At 44.5% G+C, this 22219-nt stretch overlaps 1 protein-coding gene across 2 annotated transcripts in view; it reads right to left on the bottom strand.

The window, feature by feature from the left end:
• The window catches only part of LOC139568696 (proline-rich protein 36-like), a 55504-nt gene that overhangs the window by 5341 nt on the left and 27944 nt on the right, over positions 1–22219 (bottom strand). The window contains exons 4-5 of one of the 2 annotated variants that reach the window (XM_071390716.1): positions 4252–4424; positions 1577–4084 (exon numbers count right to left, since the gene is read on the bottom strand). In XM_071390716.1, coding sequence (XP_071246817.1) covers positions 1577–4084; positions 4252–4424 — 2681 coding nt within the window. The remainder of the gene's footprint in view (positions 1–1576; positions 4085–4251; positions 4425–22219) is intronic. The other variant, XM_071390717.1, reaches the window with a different exon arrangement.

Consider the following 22219-nt stretch of genomic DNA (forward strand, 5'->3'; position numbering starts at 1 on the left):
AAAAAGAAAAAGCTTGTGAGCAACCAACCATTTCCTTCAGTCCCCGTCGGGAGCTGGTGAGTAAGTGAAACATGCAAGACGAGACCTTTCACCATGCATCAGTACATAGACAGCAGCACCACCACATGTGAACTGGACTGCGTCTGAAATGCCACCATATTGCCTATATAGTGCACTACTTTTGACCAGGGCCAGTGCATTATTTAGGGAATAGGGTGCCATTTTGGACCAAGCCCTCAAACCAAAGCCAATGAGTGTCAGTCAGTGACATGCAAACAAGGCGTCCCAAGGGTAAAGTAGTTAAACAGTGCGGTTAAAATGGTGTGCGGTGGACATGCACTTGTAGATATAACAGAGACATCTCAAACAATGTAGAGGCCAGGCAGAACGGAAACGAGAAGGCAAAACACACATTAGTAGAGGAAAAGAAACACTGGTGGGTATGCTCTTCTGTTCGGATGATGGTGAACCTTCTTGACGTTGTTTCTCACTTCGTTTGGTGATGGAGGAATCCAGCGGAACAAGGAAGGGTCACTCCACCAGGTCTTACATAAGGGGGGGGGGGGGGGGGGCGGGTCACAGTGCGGAGGAGGAGCAGCTGAGGGAAGGTGGGAGTTTGATTGACATACTCCATAATGTCTCTGTTGAGCCCTATTCTAGATGGTGGGAGTAGGGTGAGGAGTGTGTGTGTGTTTATATGTATGTGAGGATGTAGGTATGAATGCTTCCTTGCTGGGAGACCAGTAGTGCTTTTGAATCCATATGCCCCACGGGTACATAATGTCTCCCCACATAAGGTTGACACAACCTTGACTCCCATGTTATAGGACTTAATATATGTGCTAAGTACAAAATGTGCCATCCAAACTCCCCAATCCCCACTTGAATAAAACTGTCCGGGAGAGAGGAGTCATGTTAAATATCTAATCTTTATTTAAAGCTTGGTAATGGTAAATACTCCAAAAGGACAAACGTAAGAAAGAGGGGGGGGGAGGGGCAGTCTAACCTTAAAGTGCAGAATGAAAGGGGGAGTGCTTGGGGGAGGCGGACAGATGTCTGTTTCTTAATGATGGAAAACAGCAAGAAAATACAAAATTAACATTCATCTGCATTTTCTTGTTCAGTAAAAAAGTATCGGATAAATACACAAAGTTTAACATTTCATTCCACATTTTCTTTCGTTATGTTTCTTCTTGGTTTTCTTAAGAGCTGCGTCACAACAGCCCAGTCAATGCAAATCAAACCATGCCAGTTCATGTTTCAGATCTGTTCATTAAAAAGAAAAACACACATTCTAATAGTAATAGTCGTAGCTATTGCACATACAGGAGTTAAGCCATATACTCATAAGGTAATATCATACGAGGGAAGTGGCACTGCTGTATTTAAAGTCTTTTTCTTCCCTTCCCTATTTTTGCTCAGTTTTTTTATTAACATTTTGATCACATCCACCCCAGTTGAAGGTTGGGGACAAAACAATGATGACTAAAACAGCAAAGAGGGCTCTGGGGAGGGGTGGGTAAAAGGTGTGTTACTGGGTATGTAGGGAAGTAGGGGGGGGGGGACTATACGTTACCTGTGAGAGAGTTCTCAGTGTTTTCACAGACAGTGGAGTAGTAGGGCGGTTGGGTGACACGGGGGCCCTCCCCGGGCTGCTGGGGGGCCACGAACAGCACGGGGTCCAGGGGTTTCAGATCCCCCATGTCCCCTAGCTCTGTCTCAAGCGTCCCACACAACATGTACTGCTGCTCCTCTGGGTTGGAGACTAGAAGGGAGTCTGCCGAGGCAGCCTGTTGCTGGGGCGGCGGCATGGTCAGCTCCTGGATGAGTGACGGGTCCTTGGCCTCCTCAGGCAGCTCCTCCAGGGAGAAGATGCCGGGGCTCTTGGCGCAGCTCTCAGCCGTGGAGTGGTTATTGGAGTTGGTGTTGGACGCCGTCATGTCATAGGCGTAGGATGCCGCCGAGTTGGCAGACTGGGGGGTGTCTCCGCCCTCGTCTGTGCCTCCACTGGTCTCCTCCCCTTCCTCCAGGGCAGACAGGCTGCGCTGGGCGCCGGGCTTGCTGTCAAAGGCGGCAGTGTGGATGCCCTGGCCCAGCTCGTCCAGCTGGGCCTCGCCCTCCGTGTCGCTGGCCTCATCCTCCGTGGTGGAGGAGGACGAGGGGTTGGACGTGGGTGATGTGGCGGGGTCCCCTGGGACCTCGTTGGCTGGCAGGGTCTCTGCCACCTCCCCGTCTCCGTCCTCTCTCACCAGGTGGATGCCCAGGTCCTCCAATTCAGGCTGGAGGGAGAGCACGGGGGCCAGGGCAGCAGGCAAGGTGTGGAGCTTCCCCCCCTCAGAGTGGGACTCTACCCCGGAGCTGCTGTTGTAGTCACAGAGCTCCTCTGGGGTGCTGGTCTCGCTGCTGCTGTGGACAGCCAGCTCCGTAGCGCTTAGGGTGCTGGAGTGTGACATGCCGTGGCCGGAGGCAGCTATGGGGGACAGGGAGTGCAATGGGGCTAGGGTCTCTTTCTCAAGTGGAGATGCAGGGGCAGGCTGGTGTGAGGGCTCATGCAGAGCTGGAACAAAAGGTGTGGCAGCCAGCTGCAGCCAGGGCTGAGCGGAGTACTGGGTGGGTGTCTCCATATCAGCCTGCCAGGGGTCTGAGGGGCTGGTAGGGGTCCGCAGGGGGGAGGCTGAGGCAGCCTGGGGGTGCGGCTGGGCCCACGGGTCACAAAAGGAGTTGGGGTTGGGTTGGTCCCACTGGGCGGCCAGGGCAGAGGGCAGCAGCGGGGCAGGCAGGGCTTGGTTCAGGTTGTCCAGTCTCTCATCCTCTGCAAAGTCATCCTCGTCTGCATTCCCGTAGCTCTCCAGCCCGCTCTCTGTCACCCCCTCACTGGCCATCTCCACATCGTCATCCTCATCCTCGTCACGCCTCACTCTTCTCGGGTCATCCGCCCGTTCCGAACACACCTCCATGTCGCACACCCGGTCTCCGTCTTCATCGTCGTCATCAAAATCATTGGTCGGGATGTCGGGCACCTTCTCGAAGTCAGGCGAGCCGGCCGAGGCAGACATGCCCTCCATGTCGATGGCACCCTTCAGACTGGCGTCTCCTAGGTCATCCATACTCTCTGTGCCCTCCAGGACGCCCGGGGCGCTCAGCTCCGACGCCCCCTGCTGGCTGCAGCTCACCTCAGAGTCCAGCTCCGATTGCAGGGCGCCGCCTGCACGCCACCCTGAACCCGCAGGGCCGGCTGAGCCAGGCCTGGACTCTTCCGTGGGCTGGGAGCCGCTCATTTCTGACACAGACACCTGCTGGCTGCCCTCCCGCTCCTCGTCCTCTTCTTCATCCATGTTGAGCTGGGCTTTCTCTGAGGCATCCGGAGGGCTGGGTATAGCCCTAGCCACTGCTGCGGGGATGTCCTGGTGTAAGGTCTGGTCTGGTGCTGGCTGTGTCGGGGCTGCTGGGACAGTCTCTGGTCGTTCAGACCTCTCCTCCTGGGCAACAGTGACTAGTGAGTCCTGTGGTGGAGCAGGAGCCAGCCTGAGTGGGCTCTGTGGTGGAGATGGAGAAGTAGTATCCTGAGGAGTTGGGGCTGAAACCTCTTCTCTGGACTCCAGGGCCACTGCTGGCAAAGACGCAGACACGGGTGCTGGGACTTCTGAAGCTGCCATTTCTGGCTCTGCTGCGGCTGTCATGGCGACTGTTGCCACAGCAGCTGCTGCTGCAGACTTGGGAGCTCCAGGTCTGGCAGTGAAGGGCAGGACAGACTGGGTTGGTTTGAAGGCTCGTTTGACCGACTGGGGGGTGGTGCTGCCCACGGGCTTGTTGCTGGGGGAGGCAGGGGGGGTCTTGCCCTGGGGCTGTCGTGTGGCAGGGGGCCGCGTGGTGGGAGGGGCTTTACGTGTGGGCAGGGGCTTGGGGTCCTGTGATTTAGGGCGGGCTGGCTTGGTGTCTGCCGCCTTGGTGGGATGGGGCCTTTTGGAGGCAGGCTCGGGTCTGGAGGCTGCAGTCGCTTTAGGGGGGTCAGGTTTGGTCGTTTTGGTAGTGGCGGATGTTACCGGATTTCTGGCTGCGCTAGTGGTTGCTGGTCTGCTGACATCTGTAACATAGCAGAAATAATTTAAACATGCTTATCTCTTCAACTAAAAATATAAAAATGGTACCTTCAAGTTGATTTTGAGATGCATACAGGTGATGCTCACAAGACCAATCCAATAGAATCAAGTGGGTTTCATTCATGGTACAAAACTTGTAAGGCATGTGCACCTTTCTTGGCAGGGCCTGTAGGTTTGGGTGCCTGCGCTGTGGTAGTCCTGCCAGTAGAGGGGGCTGTGGTGCCGACTCTGGAAGCTGCAGGTCTGCTGGAGCCGGCAGTGGCTGGCTTGGATGTGCCCATTAACAGTCCAGTGTGACCAGTGGCAGGCCTGGGGAAGAACACACTTTATTTATTTAGCCAGGTAGGTTATGGAGAACACATTCACATCTACAATAACCTGACCAAGAGGGCGCAATGATGGGCTCCCGAGTGGCGCAGCGGTCTAAGGCACTGCATCTCAGTGCTAGAGGCATCACTACAGACGCTGGTTCGATTCCAGGCTGTATCACAACCGGCCGTGATTGGGAGTCTCATAGGTCAGCGCACAATTGGCCCAGCGTCATCCAGGTTAGGGTTTGGCCGGGGTAGGCTGTCATTGTAAATAAGAATGTGTTCTTAACTGACTTGCCTAGTTAAATTAGGTAATTTTTTCATAATTAAAATGATAAAATAACACCGACAGAGGGCTGCCTCGCTTCTAGCTCCTAGGAAACTTTGTAGTATTTTGTTTATGTATTATTTCTTACATTGTTAGCCCAGAAAAATGTGCGTCTTACATATAGCCGGGAAGAACTATTGGATATCAGAGTGGAGGTAACTCACCAGCATTACAACTTCCCCGAAGCAGATTCTTTGTTCGCACCCCCAAGGGCGACACAAAACAACACCGGCGGAGGAGAGGTACTCGGAGCAGTCTTCTAGTCTGATTTAGGAGGCACGCACACCACCCACCACTTCCGAGTATATTACTCGCTAATGTTCAGTCTCTGGATAATAAAGTTGACGAGCTCAGGGCGAGGGTGTATTTCCAGAGAGACATCAGGGACTAACACTCCGTTTCATGGAAACATGGCTCTTTTAGAACATACTGTCCGAGTCGGTCCAGCCAGTTGGGTTCTCAGTTCATCACGCAGACAGGAATACCTATCTCTCCGGGATGAAGGGCGGGGGTGTATGTCATGATTAACGACTCATGATGTAAGTGTGATAACATACAGGAACTCAAGTCCTTCTGTTCACCCGACCTAGAATACCTCAATCAAATGCAGACCGTATTATCTCCCAAGATAATTTTCTTCGGGTGTAGTCACAGCTGTGTATATCCCCCCTCAAGTCGATACCACAACGGCCCTCAATGGACTTTATGCAAACTGGAAACCACATATCCTGAGGCTGCATTTATTGTAGCTGGGATTTTAACAAAGAAAATTTGAGGAAATGGCTGCTGAAGTTCTAGGAACATATCAACTGTAGTACTTGCGCTGCTTAAAAACTCTCAACCAACTTCTGGGATGCCTACCACACCCTCCTTTTGGCAAATCTGACCACGACTCCATTTTGCTCCTCCATTCCTATAGGCAGAAACTCAAACAGGTAGTACCCGTGCTAAGGACTATTCAACGCTGGTCTGACAAATTGTAATCCATGCTTCAAGATTGTTTTGATCACGCGGACTGGGATATGTTCTGGGTACATTCCAAGAATAATAGACAAATATACTGATACAGTGACTGAGGTTATCAGGAAGCATATAGGATATGTTGTACCCACTATTAAAACCTACCCTAACCAGAAACCGTGGATAGATGGCAGCATTCGCGCAAAACTAAAAGCGCGAACCACCGCATTTAACAATGGCAAGGTGGCTTGGAATATGTCAGAATACAAACAGTGCAGTTATTCCCTTCGCAAGGCAATCAAAACGTCAGTATAGAAACAAAGAGGAGTCGCAATTCAGCGGCTCAGACACGAGACGTATGTGGCAGGGTCTACAGACAATCCCTGACTACAAAAGGAAAACCAGTCACTTCGGACACCGACGTCTTGCCCCCGGACAAGCTAAACACCTTCACCCGCTTTGAGGAGAACACAGTGCCATTGTGGGTTCTCCTTCTCCATGGTCGACGTGAGTAAGACATTTAAGCGCATTAACCCTCTCAAGGCTGCTGGCTCAGATGGCATCTCAAGCCGCGTCCTCAGAGCATGCGCAGACCAGCTGGCTGGTGTGTTTATGGACATATTCAATCTCTCCCTATCCCAGTCTGTTGTCTCCACATGCTTCAAGATGTCCACCATTGTTCCTGTTCCCAAGAAAGCAAAGGTAACTGAACTAAATGACTAATCGCCCTGTAGCACTCAGGTCATTCTCATGAAACCATTAAAAATACCATGGCAGTAATGATTTTAAATATAAAAACATCTAACTTAGTAATATAACAAAATATAATAAAGATGTGTTCTCTACCTTGAACAGAGTCATTTCAACATAGGAATGAATTATTCTTGTATTTTATTGCATTTTCCATTACAACAACGCATCCAGCTCTGTCAATGTATGTTATGTTGTAATTTAAATAGTAAAATGAAAAAAATAAAATGGTGGTTCTACTAGATGTATTCAAATGACAGAAATTATTAACTGAATATTCATGTATAATAATAATGAAAAAAGATTGGAAAAATTAAGTGCCCATGACTGTTTACACAGAGAATTTTAAAAAATAAAGTTTGATTTTGAATGAAGCAACACATCTGCCAGTACCTTCAAAATGGCTACCAGTTAAGCAGATCTCTTCATATTTCCAGTTAAAAGTTAAACATTCTTTTGTCAGACTGCATACACGACAGTATTGATTATCATTACCGATACAGGTAGTTTTCAACAATTAGAAAAACGTTACATTTTAAATCTATGAAAATATACTTCATTAATCTCTAATTATGTACATCGAGTAAAAATCTGCTTAGTAATCATGTCTTCTCTATTGTTAGCAAAACATGCTAAGGTTCGTCATCCTCAGCTCTCACAACACCATTCTCACTTAGCGCTGCAATTTAAGGCCAGTTGCGGTAGAGAGAACTTGTGTTTCGGTAATGAGAATTTAATCAGACTATATTAAAAAATATATATAATGAACTATTAATTTAAATATGATTTACTAATTGTTGATATTTTGCTTTCTGTCCTGTTTAATTGCAGACAGTCAGCAAGTGACAAAAAGAAAGCTTTAGCGAAGGCTGACAATTTAGAGAAAAAGTTTACATCAACCCGGAACTGCTGGAAGAGTACAGAAGGCGAGAGAGAGTTTAGGTGTTGGAGGTTACAATAAGCGTAATTAGTATATATAGTCTACAGGAAGCCTACGCCCTCATACAGTGTCTGTAGGAAGTCAATACCCTACAGTGTTAGGAAGTATACACATGCACACATCCACCACACAAACAATCAGTAAGCCATTTAGTTTATACCATAGGATGTCCACACACAGTCTAAGTGTAAGCTATTCAGTCCCTTCTATAGGACACACACACGGTCAGTAAGCCATTCCGTCTCTACTATAGGATGACGTGTCCATAACAGTAAGATTTTTCCCATGTTGAGACATGCTCATTTCATGTCATGCTTCCTTTCCATTTCCAGATATCAGAAGCAAAATTGTAAACTCAAAACTCAAGATCTGACAAAGAAGCAACATGAAGAAAAAAAACAGTGCCAGGAAAACTCAAAAAAGGTATTCTAGAAGAAAAACAGTTAAAAGCCGTATTGGACATAACACCGAGGAAGATGATACACTTCAACATGTTCAAGAAGCAAAATGAAGAAGTTATTCAAAATCTTCAAGAAGACCCATCCTCCCCAAGAGAACAGACATTCAGACAACCTCAGAAGGTAAATGTCCCTGCCATCAACGCAACTCCTAAAGAAGGGAGAAATCTCTACAGACACCAGGACCAATGAAGACATCTACCCCAAAGGAATCACCCAAAAAGAGGAACAGAAGAAAGAAAACACTATTGAGATCAAAGTTGCGCTACACAGAAGAGAAGCTGCTGGAGAGGACCAAAGAGATGGTCAACCTAAAGAAAAGACTTGAGATGATGGCCAAGAGGAAGCAGGTAATTGTCAACATGGAAGGCAGAGAGGTCCAGAAGAGAACTACAAAGCGAAGTCATCAGAGAACATTACCCAATAACAGCCAGAGAAGAGTAATGCGTAAACTTGTTAGCCGCTTCCTTCATCAAGATGAAGTCTCCACTGTAATAAAATGGGAAATCCAGAGACATTCTGACAAAGGGACATATATTCTGAAAAAGAGCCTTAATGGAAACTATAGCAAATCTTCATATAAGATGTGTCTGAGAATCCAAGGCTCAATTCTTTAAACTTAAACCATTTTGGATTGGCCAGCGAAGAGTCAGACAGAGAAACATGCTTGCAAATGGCATGAAAACTTTGTCTTGAAGATAAAGAAGCTGCACCAGCTGTAGGCCAGTGTGTGTAGTGATGATGACGTGCTTCTTTTGTATGTGTTGTTTTTATGTTTTCTGTTTTTTATGTACTTTTGAAGCACTGCAAAATTAAATTGATTGTACTTGAATCCATGATTGTGCCAATATTCAAATTTATTTCAACATTCAATTTTTGTTTTTAACCATACCTCAGCCTTAGAATACTTATTATCGAAATCAACCTCAATTCCGAAACCTTGTATCATTACCGCAACAGGTATTCATTTTATGTTAATTTAATGAAAGGAAAAACTGTAGTTTGCTTTTAAATGCAGGCTTGCCACAATTTTGAAAATATGTCAGGTTTCAAGAAATATAAAAAATTAGGTTGTAGATTGCGGAAGGTGTAGCGGTAATGAGCAGTCAAAATCAAATAATGATAATTTAAAAATATATATTATTTCAGAGTTTCAAGTAACTGTGCATGACAAATTCATTTAAAAAAAATGAAAATGTATTAGCTTTCCTAATGGTCTTGACGTTTTCAGACCATTGCGGTAATGAGATTAAGGACTTGTTTTGGAAAATATGTTCAAAAAGGTGTTAAAATGTCAGTAAATGTTTTTAAATGAATGCTCAAACACTTCAGACCTTGTTATGCCTAAAAAGGAAATGTATTGATGCAAGTCTTTAAAGATTTCATGTTTGAAATCTTTGAAACCAAGATTGTGAGAATCACACTCACTGCTGTCATCATGAAATGAGAGACTAGTCAAGGATCATATCACCTCCACCTTATCACCCAAGAGCCACTTCAATTTGCTTACCGCCCCAATAGATCCACAGATGATGCAATCGCTGTCACACTGCACACTGCCCTATCCCATCTGAACAAGAGGAATACCTATGTAAGAATGCTGTTCATTGACTACAGCTCAGCATTCAACACCATAGCACCCTCCAAGCTCGAGGCCCTGGGTCTGAACCCCGCCCTGTGCAACTGGGTCTTGGAATTCCTGACGGGCTGCCCCCAGGTGGTGAGGGTAGGAAACAACACCTCCACTTCACTGATCCTCAACACTGGCGCCCCACAAGGGTGTGTGCTCAGCCCCCTCCTGTACTCCCTGTTCACCCATGAGGGCGTGGCCAAGCACGCCTCCAATTCAATCAAGTTTGCAGATGACACAACAGTAGTAGGCTTGATTACCAACAACGAGACAGCCTAAAGGGAGGTGGTGAGGGCTCTGGGAGTGTGGTGCCAGGAAAATAACCTCACTCAACATCAACATAACAAATGAGATGATCGTGGACTTCAGGAAACAGCGAAGGGAGCACCCCCCTATCCACATCGATGGGACCGTAGTGGAGAAGGTGGAACGCTTCAAGTTCCTCGGCGTACACACCACTGACAAACTGACATGATCCACCCACACACAGTGTGGTGAAGGCGCAACAGTGCCTCGTCAGGAGGCTGAAGAAATTTGGCTTGGCACCTAAACCCCTCAATTTTACAGATGCACAACTGAGAGCATCCTGTCAGGCTTTATCACTGCCTCGTACGGTAACTGCAGGGCTCTCCAGAGGGTGGTGTGGTTTGCACAACGCATCACCGGGGGCAAACTACCTGCCCTCCAGGACACCTACGGCAACCGATGTCACAGCAAGGCCAAGAAGATCACATTAAGGGCCAGTCTGTTCACCCCGCTACCATCTAGAAGGCTTAGACAGTACAGGTGCCTCAAAGCAATAAGAATGTGTTCTTAACCGACTTGCATAGTAAAAAATAAAAAGACAAAAAGCTTCCATCTCTCGGCCATCGGAATTAAATAGTCACCACTAGCAAGTCTCCGTCCAGTACCCTGCCCTGAACTTTAAATCACTGTTACTAGCCGGCAACCACCAGGTACTCAACCCTGCACCTTAGAGACTGCTGCCCCATGTACATAGTCATTGAACACTGGTCACTTTACAATATCTACATATGAAGTGGGTAAACATTATTATTCTAGTCAAGGATCATCCTATAACTACTGCTCTACATTTTCTATTCATAATGTCTACACACACCATCATATACATTACAGCCTGACATTGCCATTCTAAAATCTCCATCTTAATTCCTTTTGGAGATTTGTGTATTGTTAGGTATTATTGCACTGTTGGAGCTAGAAACAAGCATTTCGCTACACCCGCGATAACGTCTGCTAAATATGTGTATGCGACCAATAAAACGATTCAATTTTGACAATAGCAGACATGAGATTTTTAAGAGTAGTCTTGCCATACAATATGAACACAAAAATAAAAACAGACCTGTTTGCTTTAATGAAAACTGAGTTCAGAGAAGACCCTCAAAGGCTAAATGGACACCATCCTGCTGTTCACAAGAAGGAATACCTACTGACATTGCACACAGTGTACAAACATATTTTGAGCTGTACCCGCTTTGCCCTCAGAACAGCCTCAATTATGTATCGACTCTAGGTGTCAAAAGCTTTTCACAGGGATGCTGGCACATGTGTCAAGTTGGCTGGATGTCCTTTGGATGGTGGACCATTCTTGATGCACACAGGAAACTTGTGAAAAACCCAGCAGTGTTGCGGTTCTTGACACTCAAACCGGTGCACCTCGCACCTACTACAATACCTGGTTCAATGCAGTTAAATCTTTTGTTTTACCCATTTACCCACTGAATGGCACACATACAGAAGCCATGTCGCAATAGTCTCAAGGCTTAGAAATCCTTTAACCTCACTAGGGTATGTGGGACGGTAGCGTCCCACCTCGTCAACCGCCAGTGAAACTGCAGGGCGCCAAATTCAAAACAGATATCCCATAATTAAAATTCCTCAAACATACAAGTATTTTACACTATTTTAAAGATACACTTGTTGTAAATGCAGCCACAGTGTCCGATTTCAAAAAGGCTTTACGACGAAAGGACACCAAACGATTATGTTTGGTCAGAGCCAAGTCACAGAAAAACACAGCCATTTTTCCAGCCAAAGAGACGAGTCACAAAAAGCAGAAAGAGATAAAATTCATCACTAACCTTTGATGATCTTCATCAGATGACACTCATAGGACTTCATGTTACACAATACATGTATGTTTTGCTCGGTAAAGTTCATATTTATATCCAAAAATCTGAGATTACATTGGCGTGTCATGTTCAGTAGTTCCAAAACATCCGGTGATTTTGCAGAGAGCCACATCAATTTACAGAAATACTCATAATAAACATTGCTAAAAGATACAACTGTTATGCATGGAATTTTAGATCCACTTCTCCTTAATGCAATCGCTGTGTCAGATTTCAAAAAAACTGTATGGAAAAAGCACACCATGCAATAATCTGAGTACAGCGCTCAGAGCCCAAACAGATATCCGCCATGTTGTGTAGTCAACAGAAGTCAGAAATAGCATTATAAATATTCACTTACCTTTGCTGATCTTCATCAGAATGCACTCCCAGGAATCCCAGTTCCACAATAAATGTTTGTTTTGTTCAATAATGTCCATCAATTATGTCCAAATACCTCCTTTTTGTTCGCGCGTTTAGCCCAGTAATCAAAATGAATGAGGCACGATCACTAGGTGCAGACGAAAAGTCAAAAAGTTCCATTACAGTCCGTAGAAACATGTAAATCGATGTATAGAATCAATCTTTAGGATGTTTTTAACATAAATCTTCAATAATGTTCCAACCGGAGAATTCCTTTGTCTTCAGAAATGCAATGGAACGCAAGCTAACTATCACGTGAATACGCATGGTCAGCTCGTGGCAGACCTCTGACTCAATCCCCTCTCATTCACCCCCACTTCACAGTAGAAGCATCAAACAAGGTTCTAAAGACTGTTGACTTGTAGTGGAAGCCTTAATTAGTGCAATATGACCCCATAGACACTGTTTATTCAATAGGCAAAGAGTTGAAAAACTACAAACCTCAGATTTCCCACTCCCTGGTTGGATTTTTCTCTGGTTTTTGCCTGCCATATGAGTTCTGTTATACTCACAGACATCATTCAACAGTTTTAGAAACTTCAGAGTGTTTTCTATCCAAATATACTAATTATATGTATATTCTAGCTTTTATGGCTGAGTAGCAGGCAGTTTAATTTGGGCACGCTTTTCATCCAAAATTCCCAATGCTGCCCCCTACCCTAGAGAAGTTAACCGGTCTCCTGCCCTTCATCTACACTGACTGAAGTTGATTTAACAAATTACATTAATGGGGGATAATAGCTTTCACCTGGTCAGTCTCATAGAAAGAGCAGTTGTTCCTAATGTTTTGTGCACTCAGTGTAGGACTTCGGTTCAGTACCATTCGATCAGCTGCCTAATGTCGGCTAATAGGCTTGGGACTTTTCTATGATCAATTCACTCTAAACCTTCAAAAGTCAGTAGTGGTTATTCACCTGCTCAGTGCTCACCATACAGTAAGCTAGAAGAGTCTAGGGCTGTCCTGCACTAAATAAAAGCAATTTCAAGAGGCAACAGAAAACCATTAACAAGGCCCATTCATTGTCTGCCTGCAATACATTGCTTAGTCATTTTCTAATCCCAGTCTAGTGGGGGAAGAGGAAATGATACAGGGAATGATGGAGTGGGAAAGCGTGATTGTGGAAAAATAACAGGATGTGGGGGAGGGTCGCACTCAGAGGGTTGAGAGGAGTACTATTCCAAGGACAGAGGAGAGACTAATCGATGGGCTATTAAGCTCCCAGTCTACCCCTCATATTTTAGGGGGTTAGAGGCGGACATGAGCCACTGATCCATTAAACACTCCCTCTTCTTAACAGTGGAGCTCAACCTTCCTAAGACTCCTGGTTCGTGTTCAGTGGGCACAAAACTGAACAGTAGGTAATATACTTGTCTAATAGAGGTCAGTTTCTAAATTACCCCTCTCCTGGCTGAGGTTATGGATTTGGATGGTAAGCTGATCCTAGATCTGCCATTCGTTCACTTGAACAGGTGCCAGGCAGCTGTGGCGAAGCCACAGGATCCAGACTTGCCCTTTTCCAGAGCAAGGCAGTGCCCATCCCCCTGCATTCTACTGAGTGAACTGAATGTCAAGTGTGTGTGTGTGTGTCTGTGTGCCCTTGCATTTATGAGCACACTTGACCGATTATCCTTACGCTAGGCAACAGCAGAGCAGGGAATAGTAGCGTACATCTACAGAGCTATGCTTGGACACGTGTGATACTGGTGTGTGCAATCTACATGTACAGACTGGTGGAGGCGTTCACATTGACAGGCTTGTGCGATGAGTTGTAGCCCATGCTACAGAGCGCTACATTCAAAACAGTTGCTTAAAAAAATGGGCAATTCATATGATTAGCCTAAGGCTATAACTACACTATGCTACCAGCGTTTTTCTACACACAGAAGAACCAGGTGTAATGAAACAATGGCAGCACTGTATTTGTGCAAAAATCGATGCTTTGCTTATCATTTCTATAGAACAGATTCATACGTAGTGTCTAAAACAAAAAAAGGGATCGGAAACAGAAGAACTGACCGTTTTATGGCATTGTTGCGACTCAATCAATTACCCCAATATCCGTCATGCTGTTCTTCTGATTGGTTCGCCATGGTTTGGACACAGATTCATTCACAATGAGAAAAACTCCCGGTCGTACGAGGGGCCTGAAGTGGTCCGGCCGAGCACGCCTGGCCACAAACGCCTCTCCCACAAGAACGGCCATTTGTTTCCATTTGTTAGCGGGATCAAATAAAGGCTGCGAGACTCAAAAGGCCTTGAGGTTTCGCCATTATTATACTGTAATAGCGTGCGTCGATGGGACAGAGGGAGCAGGACCTTGATTGTATGGTAAAGAGCAGCGAAACAAGAAAGCGGTCATGCTGTACCTTCAGATGACATGGGGAATTAGTTGAAGACTGGCGGGGTGAGCCGCGTTAGACGAGACTGCATTCAACGAGGGAGGAAAGGAAGAAAATAAGGCTGATTGAAAGAAACTACAAAATAGGTACGCAGTGATGAAACGAGCGAGCGACAGAACTAACATGATGGAAGAAAGAGGGAGAGAGTGGACGGATAACTAAACGCACATGGAAGCAGATTGCCTTCCTATCTGGGTCAGTTCCACGTAGGGAACGCGAAATGACAGGAGCACTAAATTAAGGTGGGAGAATGGAGAGCGAGAGATTGCCTCTGAAAGGAAGGAGGGAGAGATGGGAGGCGAGGCCAGTCATCTGTGCGTGCAGCGGTAACCTCACATGACCCTCCATCTCGTCTTCACAGAAAGACTCAGAACTGCCTGATCCTCAGGGAGGGAGTCAAGGAGGGATGTGAGTCAAAGCTCAGTGGAGTCCATACAGTATTAATTGCTTGGGTGGCACAGTAGTTCAGCGGCTTTGGTATATTTGTTGCGGCTACAAGGGATTGGTTAATGTCAACAAGGGATTCAAAGCCAATACTTGGTTGATATGCCTTAGTGGTGCAATAGATTCACAGCCGGTTTAAGGATACAACACGACAGGTTTATCCAAGATGTCGCCAACCTATGAAAGCTTTGCCATAAAAAGAGGCTTCATTTCTAAACTTCAAAATTATTAATCATGCTCGACACTCGAGCCCTTTTCTACAATAAAATGTCAGCTTCCTCTGCTATTGAAAAAGTAATTCAATGGCAATTAAAAATATGACAATAATACAATAGGCTGTAACATTTGTTGGGTAAGAGTGAAAGTGTTGCCGGGATAGTTTCATTTGAGTCTCCCCCCTCCCTCTTTTCACTGTCAGACACAGCCAGGCTCCCTTGGCACCGCAAGTTGATAGATTAAAAATGCAGTTTTAAATTAAGCAGAGAGCCCCAGAGGTATACTTTATCCCTGTTGGAGGATGGCCATCTTCCCTGTCAGTTTCTCCTCGCCCTCTCCAGGGTTAGGGTTAGCCTTTCAGCAAATGGAACCTTGCCTCGGACAGTGCTCTGCTTGGCTAGTGAGCCGTACAAAAACAGCCTCTCGTGCGGCTTATTGAGACAGAAGGCATTCCTGGGGCTTGTGTTGGCCCACTGGCAATGAAACATCCAATTACCACAGAGAACAAGACCTAAAATCAGCTTTGTCTAGGTTTTCAATGAAGTGCCTCTGCTGTGGAAGCCTCTAGCAACTGATCCAGAGACAGCCCATTTACTGAGGCATTGGGTACTATACTATCATAATGCGTATAGGGCATCTGCCTTAAAACAGTAACTATGGCCTGCCAAGGCTGGCGCCAAAACCGCATGGTTTCATCCCCAAAGGGGGGGGGGGGGTTGGTACAGGAACATTGTGTGACTGCATTTCCCAAGAGCTAGAGTGAGTCAATTGTCTGCTTTTAGTTAGTCAACAACTCTGTTATAATGCACGTTTGAGTCAGACTGCAAGTCAAAAGGTATCGGACCTGCATAGATGGTCAATCTAATAGATCACATGAGGTGTAACTGCCATTTCATTACTGTGACCATTTTGATGGCATTCCCATATGGATGGCTCTCGACACACATTACCCCATCTTATACAACACCCTGGATTCCTCCCATACTCAAAGGGAGTCTTAAGGCCCACCAAAATGACAGATGCCCTCACGGGGGAGGGAGGGGAGCAGCGGGAGGGTTTGGACAGGGTGCTGGCTAAATTCCTGGTACTGTACATAAACAGATGGGAGGAGTAAAGGAGGAGAGATGGAGGGATGGGCAGACAAAAACAAACTGCTTAAAACAGGACAAGGGCACTGTCTCCAGACAGAGAAAAGGAGAGAATACAGACAGGGAATTAGAATCCCCCTCCGTCGCCATGGCACCCCCATACTGTGGCCAGCCAGATAATCAAGCTGTCAGACAGGCTAGTGACTGGTTGAAATCTTTAAAAAGACTTACGTTAACAAATGTCCTTTTTAGGCATTAATAACAAGGTCTGAAGTGTTTGTGAGCATTAATTTAAAAACATCTGACAATTTAACACCATTTTGAACAGGTTTTCCAAAACAAGTCCTTAAAAATCTCATTAGCGCAACAGTCTGAAAACGTCAAGACCATTAGGAAAGCTAATAAAAAAATAACACTCAGTGTTAATGAGTGTTACTTGAAACACTGAAATATATTTTTTAAATTAACATTATTTGATTGACTGATCTCTCCTTAAAATCGCAACACCTTCCGCAATCCACAACCTAATATTTTTGAAATGTCACTGAAACCTGACATATTTTCAAAATGTGGCAAGCCTACAATTAAAAGCAAACTATTTTTCCTTTCATTAAATTAACATAAAATGAACACATGTTGCGGTAATGATACATAGGTTTTGGAAATGAGGTTGATGATTTAAATAATGATAATAAGTATACTAAGACTGTGGTATGGTTAAAAACAAAATTTGATGTAGAAAATTAGATATTGGCACAATCATGGATTCAAGTTCAATCAATTTAAATTTGCAGTGCTTCAAAAGTACAACGAACATAGGCTAAAAACAGAGAACACATAAAAACACCACATGTCATCTTCACTACACACACTGGCCTGTACAGTGTCCCTTAGAAACATCCCCATGACCCCAAGCTGGTGCAGCTTCTTTATCTTCAAGCCAAAGTTCATGCCATTTGCAAGCATGTTTCTCTGGCTGACTCTTCGCTGGCCAATCCAAAATCGTTTAAGTTTAAAGAATTGAGCCTTGGAAAGGGTTGTGCCTTGGATTCTCAGACACATCTTATATGAAGATTTGCTATAGTTTCCATTAAGGCTCTCTTTCAGAATATCTGGCCCTTTGTCAGAATGTCTCTGGATTTCCCATTTATTACAGTGGAGACTTCATCTTGATGAAGGAAGCGGCTAACAAGTTTACGCATTAGTCTTCTCTGGCTGTTATTGGGTAATGTTCTCTGATGACTTCGCTTTGTAGTTCTCTTCTGGACCTCTCTGCCTTCCATGTTGATAATTACCTGCTTCCTCTTGGCCATCATCTCAAGTATTTTCTTTAGGTTGACCATCTCTTTGGTCCTCTCCAGCAGCTTCTCTTCTGTGTAGCGCAACTTTGATCTCAATAGTGTTTTCTTTCTTCTGTTCCTCTTTTTGGGTGATTCCTTTGGGGTAGATGTCTTCATTGGTCCTGGTGTCTGTAGAGATGTCTCCCTTCTTTAGGAGTTGCGTTGATGGCAGGGACATTTACCTGCTGAGGTGAATGTCTGTTCTCTTGGGGAGGTGGTGTCTTCTTGAAGATTTTGAATAACTTCTTCATTTTGCTTCTTGAACATGTTGAAGTGTATCATCTTCCTCGCTTGGTGTTATGTCCAATACAGTTTTTACTGTTTTTCTTCTAGAATACCTTTTTTGAAATTTCCCGGCACTGTTTTTTTCTTCATGTTGCTTCTTTGTCAGATCTTGAGTTTTGAGTTTACAATTTTGCTTTCGTTTTTGATATCTGGAAATGGAAGGGAAGCATGACATGAAATGAGCATGTCTCAAAACATGGGAAAAATATTACTGTTATGGACACGTCATCCTATAGTAGAGACTGAATGGCTTACTGACTGTGTGTGTGTGTGTGTGTGTGTGTGTGTGTGTGTGTGTGTGTGTGTGTGTGTGTGTGTGCATCCTACAGTATGAACTGAATGGCTTACACTTGTACTATAGGATGTCCACACACAGTCTAAACTAAATGGCTTACTGATTGTTTGTGTGGTGGATGTTTGCGTGTGCATGTGTAAACTTCCTAACACTGTAGGGTATTGACTTCCTACAGACACTGTATGAGGGCGTAGGCTTCCTGTAGACTAATATTGTAACCTCCAACACCTAACCTCTCTTTCGCCTTCTGTACTCTTCCAGCAGTTCCGGGTTGATGTAAACTTTTTCTCTTAATTGTCAGCCTTCGCTAAAGCTTTCTTTTTGTCACTTGCTGACTGTCTGCAACTAAACAGGACAGAAAGCAAAATATCAACAGTTAGTAAATAATATTTAAATTAATAGTTAATTATAAATGTAAAAAAATAGTCTGATTAAATTCTCATTACCGAAACAAGTTCTCTACCGCAACTGGCCTTAAATTGCAGCGCTAAGTGAGAATGGTGTTGTGAGGGCTGAGGAACCTTTATTGTCTATCATGTTTTGCTTACAATAGAGAAGACATGACAAAGCACATTTTTACTCAATGTACAGTTGAAAGTTACCATACACCTTAACCAAATACATTTAAACTCAGTTTCACAATTAATTAACTGACATTTAATCCTAGTAAAAATTCCCTGTTTTAGGTCAGTTAGGATCACCACTTTATTTTAAGAATGTGAAACCTTAGAATAATAAGAGAGAATGATTTATTTCAGCTTTTATTTATTTAATCACATTCCCAGTGGGTCAGAAGTTTACATACACAATTAGTATTATGTAGCATTGCCTTTAAATTGTTTTACTTGGGTCAAACGTTTCCGGTAGCCTTCCTCAAGCTTCCCACAATAAGTTGGGTGAATTTTGGCCCATTCCTCCTGACAGAGCTGGTGTAACTGAGTCAGGTTTGTAGGCCTTCTTGCTCGCACACGCTTTTTCAGTTCTGCCGACAAATTTTCTTTGGGATTGAGGCCAGGGCTTTGTGATGGCCACTCCAATACCTTGACTTTGTTGTCTTCAAGCCATTTTGCCAAAACTTTGGAAGTATGCTTGGGGTCATTGTCCATTTGGAAGACCCATTTGCAACCAAGCTTTAACTTCCTGACTGATGTCTTGAGATGTTGCTTCAATATATCAACAATTTCTCATGATGCCATCTATTTTGTGAAGTGCACCAGTCCCTCCTGCAGCAAATCACCCTCACAACATGCTGCCACCCCCGTGCTTCACGGTTGGGATGGTGTTCTTCGGCTTCCCCCTTTTTCCTCCAAACATAGCGAGGGTCATTATTGCCAAACAGTTCTAGTTTTGTCTCATCAGACCAGAGAACATTTCTCCAAAAAGTACGATCTTTGTCCCCATGTGCAGTTGCAAATCGTAGTCTGGCTTTTTTAATGGCGGTTTTGGAGCAGTGGCTTCTTCCTTGCTGAGCAGCCTTTCAGGTTATGTCAATATAGGACTTGTTTTACTGTGGATATAGATACTTTTGTACCCGTTTCCTCCAGCATCTTCACAAGGTCCTTTGCTGTTGTTCTGGGATTGATTTGCACTTTTCGCACCAAAGTACGTTCATCTCTAGGAGACAGAACGCGTCTCCTTCCTGAGCGGTATGATGGCTGCGTGGACCCATGGTGTTTATACCTGCGTACTTTTGTTTGTACAGATGAACGTGGTACCTTTAGGCGTTTGGAAATTGCTCCCAAGGATGAACCAGACTTGTGGAGATCTACAATTTTTTTTCTGAGGTCTTGGCTGATTTCTTTTGATTTTCTCATGATGTCAAGCAAAGAGGCACTGAGTTTGAAGGTAGGCCTTGAAATACATCCACAGGTACACCTCCAATTGACTCAAATTATGTCAATTAGCCTATCAGAAGCTTCTAAATCCATGACATCATTTTCTGGAATTTTCCGAGCTGTTTAAAGGCAGTCAACTTAGTGTATGTAAACTTCTGACCCACTGGAATTGTGATAGTGAATTATAAGTGAAATAATCTCTGTAAACAATTGTTGGATAAATTACTTGTGTAATGCACACAGTTGATGTCCTAACCGACTTTCCAAAACTATATTTGTTAACCAGAAATTTGTGGAGTGGTTAAAAAACATAATACATTCAGACAAAGCTGGACGCGTTGCGGTAATGAAAATTTCAGCAGAAAATGCAATACAATAATAATTCATTCCTATGTTGAAATTACTCTGTTCAAGGTAGAGAACACATCTTTATTATTTTGTTATATTACTAAATTACATGTTTTATATTTAAAATCATTACTGCCATGGTATTTTAACAGTTTCATGAGAATGACCCAATAACACCACATTGTCAAATATTTGACTAGGCTATCTGTAATTAACATCCAATCACATTAACCATTACTCTCTCGTGGGGAATTCCACTAACGGTCCGTACGTAGCTGCTGCTCATGCCGTTTGCTCGAAAAGGTATCAAATGGCAACAAAAAAAAGGCCCGCATACATAGAGACACATACCAAGTACTGGTACTACCAGTACTACACCTGTCGACGACAAGTTGTTCCGCTTCCACGAGCACATCCAATGCTAGCATCAGTAATTCTACATGTGTTGTTAGCCCAGCTAGCATGGACACTGACAGTTGTGAATCTGATGCAGCCGAAGAGCTACTGCCCCCTTACCCGGGAAAGCACCGAACAGACAGGGACGGACCATCGAAAGAGGCGCAAATATGATGAGTAATACATTGATTTGGGGTTCACTTATATTGGGAGTAGTGCCTTTCCTCGGCCACAGTGTTTTATATGTGCAAAAGTAATGTAACAACTCGATGAAACCTTCACTCTTGCTCAGACATTTAGAAACAAAACATGCCAATTTGAAATAAGTTTGAGCGAGAATTAGTACAACTTTCGAGTAGTAAGACATGTATAAAAGCAACAGATACCATTAATAAGAAGGGGGTAGAAGCATCTTATATGGTGAGCTACCGAGTGGCTAGGACAGGCAAGCCCCATACTATTGTGGAGGACTTAATTCTTCCTGCTGTCGTGGATATGGCTGGGACAATGCTGGGGGAAAAGGCCAAAAAAACTACACAGACAATGCCTTCATCAAACAACACTGTTTCACGACGCATCAGTGACATGGCAGGAGATGTTTTGAAACAATTACTGCTTCGCATACAAGCCAGTGAATTATATGTGTTACAGCTGGATGAGTCAACAGCCGTGGCAGGCCTGGCACAGCTCCTGGTGTTTTTCCGTTACGTTTATTAGGCGATCAATTAAGGAAGACATCCTCTTCTGAAAACCACTGGGAACCAGGACAACAGGAGAGGATATTTTTAAAGTACTGGACACCTTTGTGACATCAAATGGATGGTCAAGATGTGTTGGTATCTGTACTGATGGCGCAAAAGCCATGACAGGGAGACATAGTGGAATAGTAACGCGCAAGCAAGCAGTTGCTCCCGACTGCACCTGGGTACACTGCAGCATCCACGAGAGGCTCTTGCTGCCAAAGGAATGCCTGACAGCTTGAAAGACGTTTTGGACACTACAGTGAAAATGGTTAACTTTGTTAAAGCAAGGCCCCTGGCATTTTCTGCACTATGCAATGATATGGGCAGCGACCATCTAGAGCTTTTACAACAAAAGACTGGCCTATCTGGGTGATGTTTTTTCTCGCCTGAATTATAGGGAATCTCTGCAACTACACTGCTCAAAAAAATAAAGGGAACACTTAAACAACACAATGTAACTCCAAGTCAATCACACTTCTGTGAAATCAAACTGTCCACTTAGGAAGCAACACTGATTGACAATAAATTTCACATGCTGTTGTGCAAATGGAATAGACAAAAGGTGGAAATTATAGGCAATTAGCAAGACACCCCCAAAAAAGGAGTGATTCTGCAGGTGGTGACCACAGACAACTTCTCAGTTTCTATGCTTCCTGGCTGATGTTTTGGTCACTTTTGAATGCTGGCGGTGCTCTCACTCTAGTGGTAGTATGAGACGGAGTCTACAACCCACACAAGTGGCTCAGGTAGTGCAGTTCATCCAGGATGGCACATCAATGCGAGCTGTGGCAAAA

This window comes from Salvelinus alpinus, chromosome 2 (genome assembly GCF_045679555.1).
Source record: "Salvelinus alpinus chromosome 2, SLU_Salpinus.1, whole genome shotgun sequence".
Lineage (NCBI taxonomy): Eukaryota > Metazoa > Chordata > Actinopteri > Salmoniformes > Salmonidae > Salvelinus > Salvelinus alpinus.